At 27.9% G+C, this 20,605-nt stretch overlaps 2 protein-coding genes across 2 annotated transcripts in view; one reads left to right on the forward strand and one right to left on the reverse strand.

The window, feature by feature from the left end:
• Positions 1–2,594: 2,594 nt before the first annotated feature.
• The window catches only part of LOC119604102 (flocculation protein FLO11), a 105,216-nt gene continuing 87,205 nt past the window's right edge, over positions 2,595–20,605 (reverse strand). Inside the window, 5 exon segments of the mRNA XM_037956559.1 lie at positions 2,595–5,670; positions 6,804–6,944; positions 11,321–11,458; positions 13,157–13,223; positions 13,225–13,261. Coding sequence (XP_037812487.1) covers positions 5,563–5,670; positions 6,804–6,944; positions 11,321–11,458; positions 13,157–13,223; positions 13,225–13,261 — 491 coding nt within the window. The 3' untranslated portion in view covers positions 2,595–5,562.
• On the forward strand, positions 18,441–20,561 carry LOC119604118 (neprilysin-4-like). The gene has a single exon (XM_037956582.1). It carries the CDS (start codon positions 18,489–18,491, stop codon positions 20,550–20,552), a length of 2,064 nt encoding a protein of 687 aa, XP_037812510.1. The 5' UTR covers positions 18,441–18,488; the 3' UTR covers positions 20,553–20,561.

The following is a 20,605-nucleotide window of genomic DNA, read 5'->3' on the forward strand; positions in this document are numbered from 1 at the left end:
AGTAATAATGAATCTAAATTGGATTTCCCGAGTCTCTACTAAGCCTGTTTATTTTAAACTCCGTTTAACTAACAATCAATACTAAACCTTTTTAAGTTTCAAGCGAAATAAAACTCTTTTCACTGTCTTTTTTTTTGTGGTTTTAAAATTTATTAGATTTTTAATTTTTATGTATATTATAATTAATTTAATTTATTGCAATTTCATTTTGTTTACTTATAATTTTGAAATATATTTCTTTTAAGTATTTCTAATCTTTTGTTTTATGTTATTAAATGTCTTTTTGTTTGTTTATTAATTAATGTTTTATTAGCTTTACAATTCGTTTCATAATTTCTATATTATGTATTAATATAATATTTATTAATTTAAGTATGTAATTTTTTCTAAATTTTTGTTGTATTATTTAAATGTATGCCTTTAATGTATACATAACATTATTAAAATTGTTTTAAATAATTAATTGTAATTTAATTGTTCCACTTTAGTGCTACTAAAAAAACAAGCCTCTTTATCATATTCACCCAAACATAATTAATAATTAACTTCATTATCTTCATTGTCATTATAATTATAATCATAATAATAATCATCATCAATAATATAGTAGTAATAAGTAACAATATATATTTTTTTTTAATTATGTAAGTAATACAGGGGGACTACAAAATTAAAGAATGTTTATGTATGTTAATTAATAATTGTTTTTATTTTATTGTTGAGTGTGTAATTATTCTTTTTTTTTCAATAATTTATTTAACAATATAACAAATTAACGCTTTGTCAAAATGTGTCGAAAATTTGTTAAAAATTTAAAATATTAAACTATTTACGTGGTATGAGTATTTATTAGGAGTTTTTTTTTGTTTTTATTTTGTTTTATTATTGTATTTATTATTAAATTTAATTGATTTTCGTTTGTTTTGACATTGAACTAATTATTGTGTATTTTTGTTTGTGTATTGGTGTAGTTTTATTTAAAAGTTTGTGGTTTTTGAGTTTTACTGCTGCTGTTGTCAGTTTAGTGTATAATAAATTTTGAAAATTGTTTTTAAAAAAATATACAAATTTGTTATATATTTTTCTATATAATTACTTATGCTTGCACATTTTAACTGTTGTAGGGGGGAGGGGTTTTTGTTTTTTTAATTTATATAAAATGTTTATATTGTAATTATATTAAAAAAATAAATTTTTAGTTTAAATGAAGTTCGTTAGTTTTGTATTGCTTTAGGTTTGAGTTAGATAAACTTTTTTTTGTTTTCAAAACTAGAAAATAATAGAAATTATCACATGAAATTATTAGAAGTGAGTGTGAGATTAAACGGTTATAAGAGAGAGTTAACAAATCGAATTTTTGATCCACTGACCTCAAACGATCTTCTTATAAGAAGGAAGATTTTAAAGATTTTATAATTTCCATTCAATATGATTATTAATTTCTCTCTTTTATCATAATTTTATAATTTTTTAAAATAAACAATTTGTACACAAAGGGAAAAGGAAATATACACGCCTGGTACCAAATTGACGCCAAAAAGTTTATAATATTTCAATAACATCCGTTGTCAAATTATATATATACGTACGACAACACAACGTTGCGTTGTCAACATTGCAACAATTCGTTGTCGAAATCTAAATTTTATACACATCCATTGTCTAAATGTTAACAAACGCTCACTATTGGCAACGGATTGTTTGTCAATAGTGAGCTTACCACGTTTGTTAACATTTACACAACGGATGTGTATAAAATTTAGATTTCGACAACGAATTGTGGCAATGTTATCAACATTACATAGTGTTGTCGTACGTATGTATGTATATACTTTGGCAACGGATTGAAAAATTATAAACAGTTTGGCTTCAATTTGGTACGAGGCGTGTATATTTCTTTTTCTCTCTGTGTAGTTATAAATAAATAATCAGAGATATTTTCGAAAAAAATCATTCACACTAGTTCTTAACAAGTGATTTATTTTGAAACTTAAAGATTTTGTATCTTTATTTACTTTTTTTTATTAATTTTTAATAAATCATAATTTTTTTGCTGAAAATATTTAAAATTTTTTAGTTTTCTTTTATTATATTATTTCTACTTAATTCCTTTCATTAGCACATTTCCAGTTAAATTTATTTAGTTGTTTATTTCTTTGTCTATACCCATTTTCATTTCTTAATTTTAATAATTTTTTTTTTTTTTTAATTTAATTCGGTAGTTTTGAAGAAAAGTAACTAGTTGTAGATGTTTGTTTTTGGTGGTTTTAGTATGAGATATTTTTTGTTTTATTTCGGTTTTTTTTCATTAGTTCAAATTTAAAAATAATAAATAATTATATATATAATTTATTTCTTAAAAACTACTGAGGTAAAATGTAAGAAATACGTAATATGAAGTACTTTTTTGTTATTAAGTTTTTTAATTATTTAAATAATAACAGCTGGAAATTTAAGGTTTATGCTAAATTTTCTTAATAAGTCGCAAAACTCAGAAAGTTTTAAGCCATCATTTTTTACATGGGTTCAGTTGTAGATTTCAGCTGAGGTCTAAAATTTCCAAGATCTTAAAATAAATTATTTTTTTTAATTAAAGATGAGGAGGAACATTGCAAAATGTTAGGGAAAATTATAAAAAACCGTACGGAAATAGTTTTTAATAAAAGTATTTGGTATTTTTTGCATAATTTCATTAAGTATGAACTTTTAAGGTACATTCCCACCTATCAAATATTTGACGAAAAAGACGTAACTACTATTTTTGTAAATGTTTTTTTTTTATCTTATTTGACTTGAAAAAATTTGAAAAATTTGAAGTGAACATAATGTCGAAACAAATATTGTATTAAAATTAATCAAAAAACACAATTCTTTAGAGGTCACATCAATTTCGTTAAATATTTGATAGGTGTGAAAACAGGCCGACAAAATTTTAAAAAATCGAAACTCTGAAAGCAAGTTAGACTTTTTTAAAGGATTGTACCGTAATGAATCCGAATACAGTCCTTTAGAAAAATTTGTCGGTCTCTGTATACATTTCTTTATTATTGCAATGTCCTCAAATATTGAAATGATGTAATGAAATTAAATAAATATAAATTTAAATAAATATATTACACAGGTCAGCAAAAATTTTTATTGAACTGAAACATTAATAACATAATTAGTTATGTTATGTATATGCTACGAAGAATGGCTTCCGCTAAAGTATGATATGGATATGTTAAAATCCAGATCATAAAATATATATACAACAATTGTCTATTAACGTCTATCAATCAAAATTGTTAACCTTTTGAGATTAGTTTCCCAAAAAGAATTTTTCTATCATACCAACTAATAGATATACATCCAGGTCCCCTAACCAAGTCTTACATATAGTTCTCCGGAAGACATTAAAGTATTTTAGGAATTAGAGAAATATAAGATCATAAATAAAGTTTTAAACTTAATAGTTTACACGATTTGATTGTGGAATGATTGATAGCGAAATAGAATTAGTATTGATGATATTTTAATTAAGATAATAGAAATCTCCATAACCAATTATGGGTCCACCTCTCAAGACTTTGCAGATCAGATGTCTTGAATATACATATGTTTTCTTATACAGCTGGGTAATTATATTGATAATCACCATCAATAAATTGTTCGTAGAACTGCAAAACTTATACATATGTACATACATGTATATATATGTATATACATATATCTGTGCCCCGTTTCTGTAATTCTCGCATCGAGAAAATCTGTCGAAAAATTCATGATCATCTTGAGTAAAACAGGATGAATACAAGAAATTTAAAAATTTCTTATTAAATTTTAATGAGTACAGTTTAAAAATAATCAGAGTCATACTGTTAAGTTTTTTCTCGATTCGAGAAAATTACAGAAACTAGGTACTGTTCAGACATATCCGTAACGATTAACGATTTCAGTTAATCCGCATCAAGTGTCCTCCCGGAGTACAGTTTAAACAGTCCCAAATTTTCGATTCATGTATTTATGATTGATTCAACATAGCTGTATAAAACACTCCTGCTAATCTGTGTAATTTATTTGTTACTGACTCTTAAGTATTAATACTAAATGTTTCAATTATTGAGTAAGTTGTTTTTATTTTTTTTTTGTAAGTTTTAAACATTTTTCAAATTAAACTTTTTTATATTCGTTATGCTTTTCTTTTCTATATAAATTTACTAAACTTTTGTCGTTATTATCATTTATTAATTAATTTAATATTGTTCTAAGGTTTCTTTATTATCGTTAAATTGATAAACTATTTATTTTTTTTACTAAAATGTTTCATTATTATTGCAACTACTAGTACTAAGTTAATTATTTAATTATTCTTTTGTTTTTATGATTTTTTTTCATGTTGTAATTTAAATCTATAAGACTAGTATTGATTTTCATTTGCATTATATATTTTGTTAAATTTGTTCATTGTTTAATTTCATTTACTTTTTTCTTTAATATAATATTTTTTTGTTAAACTTTTTGTATGTTTTTTAAATTTAATTATTTATATAATTGTTAGCTTAATATTTAGTACCACAGTCGTAGAGAATTTTATTGGTTTCTTGAAGTACTTTTGTTAAAATTTAATCGTTTTTAATTTGAATGTGTTTTATTTTATTTTCTTTTGTATTTTTTTTTTAATTTAATAACTGAAAGTGTAGAGTTAAGGAAAACCTATTTGGAAAAAAATAGAGTTTACAATTTCATGTACTACATATGACAGCAATGTTGTAATCATAAAAAAAGGTTTTGCAAAAGAAATAGTTAAAAATTTAATAGTTTCAAGCCGTTATGGGTACTCTTTCTAATTCTATAAACTGACAACAAAATTCTGCTTGAGTAAATCTTACCGGTTACTGTTCAGCCTTAAAGGATGTAAAGCTTTTCTAAGCAGTTTGTTGTAAACACAATACAAATACGTATAACGCCCTTCATTGGTTTGAAGGATAGTAGGTTTAATTAACTAGAACATCTTTTAAGCATAAAGAAGAGTTATATTTAATGCTGTAAAATTTTTCAATTAATTACATTTCCAAATAGCATATTTATTTTATGACTACAACACACATTGACAGAAGAAAACACACATGTAACTGTAAAGTCTGTAATTTATTATTTAAAATGGTGCTTAATTAACTTAAATTATCATTTTATTATAATTATAAAGAGTTTGTTTTAAATCTTGTTTGCGTTTTTGTTTTTTATATTTAAAAAAAAGTTGTTAAAAAGTTGTTTTAATTTCAAAAGACAAAAATAGGGGGAAAAAATTATGTTGCTTAAGTTTTAAGAAGAAGGAAGTAAAATTTTCATGTTTTTATTAGCTTTAGTTAAAAACTTTAATTTCTCGTTTCTGGAATTTTTGCATTTTTTTTTAGATTTTTTTATGTTTTTTTTTTTTCAATATTACTTGAAATAGAATTTTAGTTAAATTTATAAATAAATATATTTTAATTTTAGCATCTAGAAATATTTTCAACTATTAAAACTTAATAGAAATAAAAAACGATTATAATAATTCAACAAAGTATTGAATTCAAATGGTCATAGTTCTATTTTCGTATTTAAGGTAGTTTCAAGTACTTTACTAGTGACGTTTACAAAGGCATCACAATTTGTTGAATCCATCCATTCGAAATCTTTAACAGTTGCCTGGAAAACAAATATTGATTGTTTGTTTGGTTTTTTAATATGGAAGTAAATATGTATACATAACTGTCATAAACTCTATTTCGAGAGCGAAACGAGTTTAACAATTTCAGACTAAAGACTGGACTATAGAATAGTCTATGGACTAGACTAAAGACTATACTAAAGGCCAGACTAAATACTAGACTAATAATTAGACTAATGACTAGACTAAAGACTAGACTAAAGACTAGACTAAAGACTAGACTAAAGACTAGACTGAAGACTAGACTATAGACTAGACTATAGACTAGACTATAGACTAGACTATAGACTAGACTATAGACTAGACTATAGACTAGACTATAGAATAGACTATAGACTAGACTATAGACTAGACTATAGACTAGACTAGACTATAGACTAGACTATAGACTAGACTATAGACTAGACTATAGACTAAACTATAGACTAGACTATTGACCAGACTATAGACTAGACTATAGACTAGACTATAGACTAGACTTTAGACTAGACTATAGACTAGACTATAGACTAGACTATAGACTAGACTAGACTATAGGCTAGACTATAGACTAGACTATAGGCTAGACTATAGACTAGACTATAGATTATAGACTAGACTATAGACAAGACTATAGACAAGACTATAGACTAGACTATAGACTAGACTATAGACTAGACTATAGACTAGACTATAGACTAGACTTTAGACTCGACTATAGACTAGACTTTAGACTAGACTATAGACTAGACTTTAGACTATAGACTAGACTATAGACAAGACTAGACTATAGACTGGGCTATAGACTAGACTACAGACTAGACTATAGACTAGACTAAACTATAGACTAGACTATAGACTAGACTATAGGCTAGACTATAGACTAGACTATAGACTACACTATGGTCTACACTATAGACTACACTATGGTCTACACTATAGACTACACTATAGACTAGACTACAGTCTAGACTACAGTCTAGAATACACTATAGACTAGACTTTAGACTAGACTACAGTCTAGACTATAGACTAGACTTTAGACTAGACTACAGTCTAGACTATAGACTAGACTTTAAACTAGACTACTACTGGTTATAGTATTTTTTGTGTTTTTAAAATTGTGACTTACCTTATGCATGGAATAGACAGCAACAACAACTAAAACATGCATTATATTATGTGAATTTAAATAGAAATCAACTAAACCGGGAAACCATTTTTCTGGAATACGCATTGCGCCAATAGCACCGCCGAATATGGAAACAACATCCTAAAAATAATGAAAAGTAAAAAGTGTTTGTATATTAATGAAAACTTTTGATATACATTTGCAGATTTAAAAAACAATTTTACACAAAAATTTTAAATTTTTTTTTACAAATTCTGAAAAAGTTTATTGTTATAAAAGCATTCTTCGCTAAGAAGCTTTTAAGTGCTTTGTGGTCACTTCATTATTTATGGAAAACAGTGGGCGTGAACTCTTACCTACGAATTGATAGAATTGCATAATTTAATATTAATACGAATACCTAGAACAGAAATAGGCCGACTATTAATAGAGAGTGTCACACTTAAAGAAATAATGAAATTCATACATATCTAGTTCGGTATAGTCGCTTCGTATTGCAGGGTAAATTAAGTGGCACTCTTACAGTATTAAAAACCCCTTAACATGCACAATAAATAAACGAATTGTCGAAATAAGGTATTTTTTATGTTCTTTCTCATTTTGTATGTGTTTTCCAATCGCAGATGGTAAAGTTGATACATTGACATATTCTAGAAAGTTTTAATTCCGAAAAAATATATATACAAATAGTCCTTTTAATAAACTGCAGTGGTACTGCAGTGGTCTGGCAGACTGGAAAGATTTGGTTATCCTTTAAACGGTAGATATCCTGCCGACTAAAATAACAAGACATTGAGAAAATGGGTGTTGAAGTACTACATATTTTTAGAGGAATCAAAGGCTTAAAGTATACATATTTATTTAAATGTCAATTGCCATCCCTGTTTCCCATCATTAACGGTTAATCCTATGTCTGCATGTGTATGTTTACAAAATTCCAAAGTGCTAAAACTTAAGAAACATGTTTAAACATGCTTCTTCTTTTTATCGACATTTACATTATTCAAAATCAAAAATATTCAAATTATATTTTGCCTCTTTTACAATGCTTTTGAGTAAGGTAGAAAATTAATTATTCTTTATGGTTTTTGCTGTAGTACAGTAATTGAGAATTTGGAATGTATAGCTTTTTGTTTTTGTCTTGTAGTGGTAAAAGATTTATTTACACATTTCATTTCAAGACTAAATATTTATTTAGGACAAAAATGACGAAAAATAAACAACATGGATAATTTACTACTTAAAAAAGGATTCGAAAAAATGGAGATTTACTCGCAAATGTCAACTGATAACTTTTGTAATTAATTTTAAAATATTTTAACGGTATCTACTCTTTGGCATGAATGTAAAAAAAATAAATAAAAAATTCTCATTTTATTTAACATAAACTAACTATATCTGGGGTCCTTAGAAAATTGTTTTTCAACAAATATACGTACAGCCAGACGGATATTCGATATTACTTGCAATGTAACACATAGTCTTATTTTAAGCTTTATTACGAAAAACCTGATGGCGTATGATTTATATTTTAACAAAAATATTTAAATAAATAAATCATACGCCTTGGTATTGATGTTTTTAAAACTTTTCTTTTATTGATTTTGAAAAGCAAACAAAAGATTTGCTTTTCAAACAAAATTTATTTATATTTCTATTATACACATATATTCCATCTAAGTTTATTGTCCAGTCTTCAGTAAAAATAACATTATTTTTGTTTTCGTTATATTTACTCTTTTTTTTATCTAAAATAGGTTTTCGTTGTTATTTCTTTATTTTCTTAGACCTTGTATAAATCGTTAAACATGAACTCATCATTTATAAGTAAATTTACTTAAATACTTTGTCAGTCTAATGATTTTTTTTATTATGGTTATGTTAAACATTGATCTGTCTTGTCTGTAGGCTGGCAATTTTGTCGCCAACTTTATTTGATTGATTTTGTTGGGGAGAGTTTTAACAACTATAATATAAATATTTACTACTTAACATTTATGATTTAATTTAAAAAATTTATGTAAAATTTTTAAGAAGTGTTTTTTTTCAACTATTTGTATTTTATGTTAAGGTTCAGCAATGCATGATTTATTGCCGATTTTTAGGTTGAAAATTCGTATGTACATATGTCTTTTATTTCAGTATTAAGTTTTTGTATTTAAAAAACAGATGAATTTCATTCATAGAAAAACCATTTTAGGTAATTTCAAAGCCATCGGTCCACACGTTGACAATTAGATTATTCAGAAAATTAATTCTAATTGGGAAGCAATTCCCTATTTGGAACAAACCTATGGTTTTGGATTTCATGACTAATTTGAAGACCTTTATAGTAATTATCAGGGAAACCTAAAACATGCTCTAAAAAAAGTGTTTTAAGTGCTTTAAATATGCCGTAAAAACTCAAAATATGCTCTTAAAATTTAAAATATATGCTTCAAAAATAAAATTTTTAATTATTTTTTAACATAGAAAAGCTCAAAAAGACTGAAATTGTAATGAAATAATAAATGTTTAATGTCATATTCTATATCCTACAATATTTTTTTATAAATGTTTCATCTTATAGTTTGAAGAACTAGTTTAATAGAATTCCGTTTTGCGTTGATACCCAATAAATAACATGAAACCATTTGGTCCCCAAAAAACATATTTCAAACGACAAAGTTTGACATATTTCTTCCAATTGTATTCATAGCTTTTAAACTGACATTTTAATCGGTGTTGTCATAAATTCCAATAATTAGTTTTTTGAACTATAAAAATGGATTGGTCTCATGAAATCAAAAGTAATCGGTTTTATGTCCGATTTAAAATGTAATGCTTTATTGAATAAAAAACTATAACATTGGTTTTCATGAGAGTAATGTATTTTTTGCAGTTTTCAAGTTCTAAAAACGAAATTTTTATTTCAAAATTGTAAAATAGGCTAAAAAATTAAAAAAAAAAAATAAAAAATAAAATTTTATTTTTTTTAAATAAAGTTTTGAAAAGAAAATTAAAAATGTACAAAAACGAAAAAAAAGCGAAAACATCAAAATATGCACTAAAAGAGTCAAATATGCTCTAAAAACTCGAAAATATGCCTTAAATATGCTAAAAAAAAAAGTCAAATCATGCAAAATTATGCTCTTATGGGTAAAATATGCAAAAATATGCTCTAACAAATCGATGCCAAAATTCTTAAATTGGTCTGAAACGTGTAAATATCTTATCCATGAGTCCATATGACGCGCCACAAAAATCATGCATTTGCATATTTTGGTTTCCCTGGTAATTATTTATGTATATTTTTTAACTTCATGCCAGGAATTCCAATAAAAATTGCAAATATGTTCTATATAAATGTAAAAAACATACGCTGATAAAGCTTAAAAATAACCAAAATAATCTGTAAATCTTTAATAACATCTAGCACTTTTAAATATAAACTGAAAATTCTGAGAATTACACAAAAACGGAAATCCACCTAAACCAATTCAGATTTCCAGCACGTACATATATTGTATGTATGAAAAGGAAATGCCTTACGGCCATTAAAATGTAAAAAAACGCATTTTTATAACATTTTAATCCACAGGTTGGTAGTAACAATGAAATGGGTAGAATTATGAAGCATCCTATCGAAACCATAAATAGGCACAAGGTTACGTTCAATAGACAGTAAATTTTTTTAATATATATTTTATATGCTGTGTATTATACATACAATACCTATACATTGTTATATATTATTTTATTTTTCTGTCGGAAAACCTTGTATTGTAACGGAAAATGAAAGAAAAATAAAACAAAAAAGTGAAAAGAATCCCCTCCCATCATACTGTAAATAATAAAAGAAAACAATTGCACACAAAATCTAGCCAAACATCAAGCCACTTAAAAGTATAACAATGAAAAAGAATGAATACAATTTATAATAAAAAAAAAACACAATAAAAAAACAGTCTGTATTAATCTTTTATTAAATTATAAAATCCACAAAATAAATACTATATAAATCTTAAGTACAGTTAAGTTTGGCCAGAGTATATTTAATAAATTTAAAAATAAATAAAAAAGAGAAAAATTAAAGTTGGCCAACCCCTAAAAACTTTTGTGAGTTCATTAAAGAAAATAGTGTTGTTTAGGATCGATTAAATAATAACCTCCCCCATTATAGTGCTATTGGATAAACAAATACAAAATATTAAAGTTTTAGTTTAATTAATTCTGTGTAAAATTTGTTCAACAGAATTGTTTACCCATTAAATCAACCACATATGTTTCTACATATAGTGCAGTTATCATAAATTGTATTTAATTTTAAAACAAAATGAAAAATAAGCAAAAAAATCGAAAAATAAAGTTTTTACTTGGCTTTAACTTCCTTGCCAAGTGTATGCATAAACTACAGTAATATGCATATACAAGTTTGTAACTTATTATTAACTGCCTTTTATGCCACATTACACTTTATTTAAAAAAATAAAACTGGGGTGTTAATAAATTCAGTGCAAATAAACTATTTTACATACCTGCAGGTAAACATGTTCCAATGCAACGCGATTGCCACCCACTAGACCGATGGTGCGGAAAAATGTTAAAATCGATCGCATGGTAAAGGGCAAGGCAAAACACAAACGACGCTGCCAAGGTGAACTAGCTGTTAAGGCCTAGAGAAATGAAATATAAAAAATTAAATAATACATATAAACAAAATGTGTATATACAGACGGAAATAAATATAAATAGATTTTAGTATGACAGTTGTTGTAAATAAATAAAATAAGTAAATTTGTTTACTTTTGTTCAACAAATGTTTTTAATAAATATGTATGTTTAAATTTGTGTATGAGACATGGATAAAAGAAACCACGTATTTGAACAAAGTGTAACTGAATTACAATTGAACTAGAACTGAACTAGAACTGAACTAGAACTGAACTAGAACTGAACTAGAATTGAACTAGAACTGAACTAGAACGACTAGAACTGAACTAGACTGAACTAGAACTGACTAGACTGAACTAGAACTGAACTAGAACTGAACTAGAACTGACTAGAACTGAACTAGACTGAACTAAGAACTGAACTAGAACTGAACTAGAACTGAACTATAACTGAACTAGAACTGAACTAGAACTGAACTAGAACTGAACTAGAACTGAACTAGAACTGACTAGAACTGAACTAGAACTGAACTAGAACTGAACTAGAACTGAACTAGAACTGAACTAGAACTGAACGAGAACTGAACTAGAACTGAACTAGAACTGAACTAGAACTGAACTAGAACTGAACTATAACTGAACTAGAACTGAACTAGAACTGACTAGAACGGAACTAGAACTGAACTAGAACTGAACTAGAACTGAACTAGAACTGAACTAGAACTGAACTAGAACTGAACTAGAAACTGAACTAGAACTGAACTAGAACTGAACTAGAACTGAACTAGAACTGAACTAGAACTGAACTAGAACTGAACTAGAACTGAACTAGAACTGAACTAGAACTGAACTAGAACTGAACTAGAACTGAACTAGAACTGAACTAGAACTGAACTAGAACTGAACTAGAACTGAACTAGAACTGAACTAGAACTGAACTAGAACTGAACTAGAACTGAACTAGAACTGAACTAGAACTGAACTAGAACTGAACTAGAACTGAACTAGAACTGAACTAAACTAGAACTGAACTAGAACTGAACTAGAACTGAACTAGAACTGAACTAGAACTGAACTAGAACTGAACTAGAACTGAACTAGAACTGAACTAGAACTGAACTAGAACTGAACTAGAACTGAACTAGAACTGAACTAGAACTGAACTAGAACTGAACTAGAACTGAACTAGAACTGAACTAGAACTGAACTAGAACTGAACTAGAACTGAACTAGAACTGAACTAGAACTGAACTAGAACTGAACTAGAACTGAACTAGAACTGAATAGAACTGAACTAGAACTGAACTAGAACGAACTAGAACTGAACTAGAACTAGAACTGAACTGAACTAGAACTGAACTATGAACTGGAACCAGATCTAACAGAATGACTAGAACTGTAACTAGAACTGTAGAACTGACTCTAGAACGAACTAGAACTGAACTAGAACTGAATAGAACTGAACTAGAACTGAACTAACTCTAGAATTTTTCAATTAAAATTTAGTGAACTGTATCTAAAAAGTAGCTATCTCAGTTATGTTATCAAATTAACTCTAAAATTTTCATTTAAAAATTTATAAAATTAATACATACGCCACGTATGTAACTAAAATACAAATATTGTAGAAACGGTGTGTAATTAATTTAAATATGTTATTTTAGTATTTAAGAAATTTAACTTAGCAACATCATACGTTACCTTGTATAAGCCCCATAACGATAAAAGGCAATATGAGATTATAATCAGCGATTTCCATTTAAACGAAAAAACAAAACGTGGTTGCCACAACCAAAGGAAGAGCACCTAAAAATATAAGAAAGAAAATATACAATATATAACTAAAACAACGTGAAATTATAAAATGAATATATAACAAAATTAGCTAATAATATTATAATTCTGTTAAGGAAACGTTTAGTTTTTCGATGTGTTGTACGTATTTAATCACAACGGGCAGAACCACCCTCGTAATAAATTTTTAGAAAAATATTAACAATAAAGAAAAAATATGTTTTAGAAAACACTACACACGTTTGAAACTTTGAAAATGCCAGTTTCAAAACCTTAACTTCCGCTCTAATTATTACATAAATACATTACACATACAAATAGAAAATATAAAACCCACATTATAATTTGTATATGTACCTACATAGATCCCTGCAGTTCGCAGAGGTTTTCTTGAATTAATATACCAAATAAAACAATAATATTAAACATAGTATTGTTTTAATCATATTTTTTAAGTTGTCACCAGCATTTCCGGTTTGATTTACAATGTGACTATTGTCGATTTCCTGTTTGTTATTATAAAAAAATTCATATCAACAAGACATTTGGGAAAGATGCTGTTTAAAAGGTAGACAAGGGTTTCTATTCTTGTCAAAATTGCGTGGTATACTTTTATATTTATGTATATGAGTATATAAGTAGTTGTTAACGAATTATTTATAAAAAAGTTTACGATGTCAAAGTTTATGTTTTATATTTTTATATTCCTTTTTTATTTATTTAGATATATTTTCATTTTACGTATTTTATAGTTTTTTTTTGTCTTTTATGACCTTTATGAAAATACACAAACAAAGTTACTTTCATTAATGCAAATATAATTTAAAATTTTTTATAAACGTTACAATACTGATGTAAAGTTGTTAAAAATTATGATAAATTTTAGGTAATTATAATAAATCATTTAAATTTATCTTGTTTTTTTAAGTAAGACTAAAAGCAATATGTGGACAGTGGTTATTTTGGACCTGAATGTCGGAATTTATTACTACTATTTGCTTACATACATATATATTAGATTAATGCTGAATTGTATTTTCATATATTGATATTAATATGAGTATTAGGGTTTTGTTTGGAATAGGGTCTTATATGGGGGCATGGTCCAATAATGTACCGAACCCTACATAAGCTAAGAAAATGATTAATTATTCTGAACAATAAATTTTTATGGAATAAAAATTGATTTTCTAAAAGAATAGTATTAATTATGATGGACAGATCCTTCTGAAATGTGGATTTTAGATTTAATTTGAATAATTCAATCGAATTATTAATTTTATTGCTTTCTAATAAAATTTTGTTTCTATAACAAACAAAATAAAAATTTTCCACTTCTTTGAGTTCAATTCTATGTGGTGGCTCTAAATTGGGGGACAAAGAGGGCCTGGGGTTCTATATTGAAGACCCAGAAACGGAAATATACCACCGTTTACCTAATCATACACAAGTTTCCAAGTCTGAGCAATAACGGAATGTGTAAATTAGATGGCACCCACAGACCTTAATACATTGACCGACAGCCAGAAGACAATTAGGGCGATATCAGTGATAAAATTAAATCTAAGATCGTATTGGATTGTAAGAAAGCTTTAACTGAGGTTTATATCATATGGGCACCTGGCCACTCGCGAGTAGTCGACAACGAATGAGCGAATGTAATAGATTTAAAGAGAAGGGAGATTAAGGCAGTTAACCTGACGAACGCAGAACCCTTCGACACAACAAATGCTGAACTAAAAATATGCGTGGGAGAATCCCATAAGGCCTCTTAGAATAATGAAACGGTGGGTAGAACCACAAAGATCCTTAGGGGTGACCATGATAAGAACAAGACGAGAAATCTCCTTAAAATGAGCAAGTCTGAAGTTAGTATGATGGTACGTATTCTGAGTGGACGCACAGGATTACGAGCACATCTATACAAAATTGGTCGTGCGGATTCAGACGAATGTAGAGCATGTGGAGAGGACAGTAAAACTCTGGAGCACTTTCTTTGCCACTGTCAAGCATTCGTCGAAGTTAGATCCAAATTTTAAAAGTTAGTTAGACACAGGGTTTAATGTTCTTTGAGATTCAATAAAAAGCATTCAGAAGTGAGAAGATTAAAGTGTTACCAGTTGAGTAGTATGAATTTTCGGTACTTCATAATAATATGGATTTATGTATAATTACTCAAAAAAATTTATATTTTCAAGTGGTAATTAAAGCAAATAAAAGCACATCTTTTAACGACATTTAAATTCAATATTTATCAGTTAGATAAAGTTTAAGTTCTTGTATTTGTATGTACGTCAAAAATTTGCTCTTTTGCGGTTTGCTACTCATATTACAAACCATGTTCAAAGGTATGATTACATATTTTACATCTATTTACACACATACACATTACGGATTTGCCCAGCATTTTTGGAAGTAGTCAATGTTCTTTTTAATAACTTAATGTATAGTGACCCTAAGTAATCTAGTGAATAGTCATTCTGAACTTTTTTTACACTTAAAAATAAGAAAAAGACCATTGTTTCCCTATTAAAATAACTAGTGGTACAGTTAGTTCTGTTACCAGTGAAGTTTGACTACTACCAGGCTAGTCCGCCAGAATTGCTGGGGGTCTTTATAGATTTTTTTTATTTACTTGTTTATGAACACAACAAAAATATTATATTAAGTTTGTCTTGTAGCTACGTCAATTTGTTTACAATATTTTGCACATGTACATATATATTGATTTTATTTAATCAAATTATTTATGTAAATCCTTAAACAAATATTGTTAAGAGATTTGCAAAAAATAAAAGAAATAATATAAATTTTTTATTAAAATTCTTTTGAAGAAATCTATACATGCAAGGTAAATTTGTTAATGAACAAATAGTACTTATTTAAAATTTATTTACCCCCTTATTTTTTTTAAAACACGTCAGCTTGCATTGAAAATATTTTCATAACAATATTTGAAAATATAAAAACAAATTATATGAAATGAAGGGAAGAAAGAGATTAAAAAAATAACCCCTTTAATGTTTTTCAAAAGTTCTGATTTTGATAATTAAACTTTTCCTTAGAAATTTTTAATATTAATAATAAAGTTAGTTAGAATGTTAATGAAATATTTGTAAGGGATTTTTTTATAGCCACTATTAAAAAAGATTTAAAAGATTAAGACGATCTAGGTATGACCGTCTGTTTTTTGGAAATATGATAGAGCCCGTGAGGGGCTAGTGGGCTGACAATTTTCACTATTCTGATTCGTTGTTAAGGTTTACTTAGTATTGAAAATGGTCAGTATAAACAAAAATACTCTTGTTTCAAACAATTTCAAACGCAATCATCATAAAATGTTGCCCAAGTTAGTTTCATGTATCATACAGTTTAGTTTGCTAAAAATCGGTCAACATTTGATCCAAGTACCCATATACGGCCCCTTCAGAAAATAACTTAAATGCTCATAAAAAATAAATGTTATAATGTTTCTCAAATTATTTGACTCAAATATCAGAAGTATCGGCCCATAAATGACCATATGGCAGAATTATAAGCCGATGTAAAGTAATCGGCGACGGCTTGTTGTAAAATATACCGGCGGATAAAATGTCGACTAAATCTAATCTGAGAATTAGTTTTTTCTGAAAATTTTCTATATATGCGTTTGATATATGGAAAAATGTCTTTATATAGGATTGTTAAATAGAATAGATTCTCCATATAAGTATTATCTAGAGAAGATGGTCGCTATTAAAGTTATTTATATAAAAAATTTGTCTCTAACAGTCTCTAATACATGAACACAATATGATGTGGCAACTCAGTTCAAATTATTTAAGAAAAACAAAAGTATTTGAATCGGCGGCGCGGTTTGCAAAATGTGGCCGGCGACAAGCTGCCGCCGATTTGAGCCGAGTCGGCATGTATCTCTGCATTATTTCTATATTATTTTTAGATTATTTAAAGTTAATTTAAATATATTAAAAGTTTTAATTCAAAACATTAAATTCATTGAATTAAATTATAAACTAATTAAGTTCTTTTTAAGATGTATATTTTGGTCAAAAACGTAAACCTATGAATTACATTAAAAAATGTTTAAATTAAATAAAAATTTTCAACCATTTTTTTCCGACTTTTGATCGAATGTCTAAAAGAGACTTAAAATCTCTTGTATATTTTCCCTCAAAGACAATATTTTAATTAAAAAGCTTAAAAAATCGCATGCAACTTCTATAAAATACGTTAAAATGGAAAGAGAAGCTTAATATGTGATATTTTCTAAAGGTACCTTAGACCTTACAAATATTTGAAAAAAACGACGAAACCACTGTTTTTTGTACATGTTTTTTTTTTTTTGATCTTACACAGAGAGAAAAATATACACTCCTGGTACCAAATTGACATCAAATTGTTCAATAACATCAGTTGTCAAGTATATACATACATACAACAATAACATATAATGTTGACCACGCTAAAGCTTACTGTTGACGACGGATTTTGAGCTTACCACGTTTGTTATGTGCATAAAATTTAGATTGCGACAACGAATTGTTGCAATGTTGACAACGTTTCGTGGTCAAGATGACATGTTGTTGTATGTATGTATATACTTGACAACGGATGTTATTGAAAAATTATGTCAATTTGGTACCAGGTGTGTATATTTTTTTCTCTCTGTGTACATGATTTTTGTAATTAGAAAAATGTCGAAACAAATAATGAAGGCGTTCTATAGTGATAACTTCAAAGACATCAAAATATCGATATTTTAGGGGTCACGATAATTTCGTCATATATTTGATAGGTGTGAACTTACCTTAAAATTGTATCATGTATTTAAATTGCTGCAACAATTACTAAAATCATTTTTATTATTTTCTAAAATTTAAACCAAAGAAAAATAATAAAAATCATCAAAAAAATTACCTACTAAAACATTAAATTTTTATTTAAGATTAAAATTTGAATATTTTAAATAATTTGCATTTTCAATGTGTAAAACAATAACATAAACACATTTTTGCCTTCATATGCATTTCTGAATTGCAATAGAAGAACTGACAAGTTCTGAAATTATTCAATTGATAACCTTTAAAATGACCCAATATTTTGAGAAGACAATGCAAAAAAAAAAAACGTATACTCTTAAAAAGATAAAAACATTCATTCTTAAAAAATATACCAAACACAAATTAGTAGGAATTTTAGAATAGCAGCATTGAAATCATTTAAACTTCTCGGGAATAAAATGAAAAAATTTTCAAATAAATCAACATTTTGTGTTTGTTCAATAATTTACGTTTTAATTACAATACAATCATCATTTGTGTTCAGCTATAATGTTACAAATTTCAATACGCCAGCAGCCCGTCATATCATGCGTTTGTCCAAATCTGCAGAAATGCGTACCTATATGAAACCTGAAGTGGATGCTTGCAGAGATTTTTACAAATACGCCTGCGGTAATTGGTCCAATATTAATCCTGCACTTAATGAACCGAAAACTGGTATATTTAATGTTTTATCCAAGGCCTTCGATCGTAAGGTATTGAAAATTTTACAAGCAACTGAAACTTTGGAAGTTACAAAAACTGATAGAAAAGTCAGGGATTTTTATGAATCCTGTTTGCAACGTTTCCAAAAGAAAGATAACTATAGCGAAAATCTCCTAAATATAATGGAAGAGTTTGGTGGTATGCCAGCTGTGAAAGGTGCGGCTTGGCAGGAGACTAAATTTGATTGGCTAGAGACTATAGCCCAGATATTACGAAAATATGGATACAATATAATATTGGGTGTGGATATAAATTCAGATTTAACCAATAATAAAATAAATCGTTTATATATTGGCCAATTGGATGATTTAATAACCAATAAATCTAACGAATATTATTTTGGTTTGTCCTTTTTATGGCAAATACAAATGCAGTCGGTGTTGGGTTTATCTCCTGCACACGCTTCAAACATTTCCCGAGAAATTACCGACTTTGCTCAAAAACTAGCTTCTGGTATGATAGATCCCATGGAAGGTTTGGGTATAGAAGATAAAACCCGTTTAAGATCGCTGAAGGAAATGACCGAGAATTATGGTCCTACTATTAATTTTACACAATTTGTTAAGAGCTGGCTGGGTTACGACTATCGCTTGCCAGTCTATGAATATGTTGAAAACTATATAAAAAATTTACATGATCTAGTACTGAATACTCCACGTGAAGTCTTGGCCAACTATATAATGTGGGAATTGATACAAGATTTTCGCTTGGAAGCTCAAAAAAACATGGAGAAACAAATAGAAAAATGCGTTGAAATTACTAAAAAACATTTTCTGAAATATTTTAATAATCTCATCTACAAACAACTGCTTATTCAACAACCAGATATTATTGAAGAAGTAAAATCTATGTGGCAGCAACTAAAGGTATCTTTTGAAAACATATTGCTGGCTTCCTCCTCCGGCTGGATGCTTGAGTCTACTAAAAACAAGGCTTTGGAAAAGTTATTGGCCATGACAATTGAAATAAATGGTTATGAAGATGTGAACTTTCAAACAGAATTCAGTTTGGAAATTACATCAGATGATTTTTTTGCAAATCTCAAAAATGTTTTACTGCTGAGGGGACACAATTTCAGGATGAAATTAGAAGAGCCACCTAGACTGGAAGAACATAAAAAGCTTAGTTTTACACCAGCTTATGCGGCGGAATATAATCGTGTTATACTACCAGTCGCTTTCCTACAACCCCGTTATCTATGGGATGATGTTTATCCTAAGGCTTTGAAATACGGTACTATGGGCTTCATTATGGCCCATGAAATGGCTCATGGCTTTGATGATACCATACGTAAATTTGATGCCAAGGGTAATCTTAATAATTGGTGGGATCTCAATGCCAGTGCTGTCTTTGACGCACGTAAAGAATGTCTACGTCAGCAATATGGCAAGCTAAGATTTGGTGGGGAACTGCTGGCCAAAACTCAGGCTCAGGGAGAAAATATTGCCGATAATGTTGGCATACGTATTGCTTATGCTGCCTACGAGATGTGGTTAAGCGAACATTATCATACTCCAGAACATTTACCGCATATGGACTCGATAAATGCTCGCCAATTATTTTTCATTAGTACCGCACAAATGTGGTGCACAGATATTAATCGTATTCTACATCATATACTTATCACTACCGATGTTCATCCACCCGAAGAAGTTCGTGTACGTGCTATGTTTTCCAATTTCGATGCATTCGCTGAGGCATTCGAATGTCAACGGGGCTCACAAATGCATCCGGTTAAGAAATGTATTATTTTTTGATCAAATAAATTATAGTTTATAAATTAGTGGAAGTTTTTCTTTCGAGTAGGGGG

This window comes from Lucilia sericata, unplaced genomic scaffold (assembly GCF_015586225.1).
Source record: "Lucilia sericata isolate MDLA Ls3-8-SP2 unplaced genomic scaffold, ASM1558622v1 Contig000012F_arrow, whole genome shotgun sequence".
Classification (NCBI taxonomy): domain Eukaryota; kingdom Metazoa; phylum Arthropoda; class Insecta; order Diptera; family Calliphoridae; genus Lucilia; species Lucilia sericata.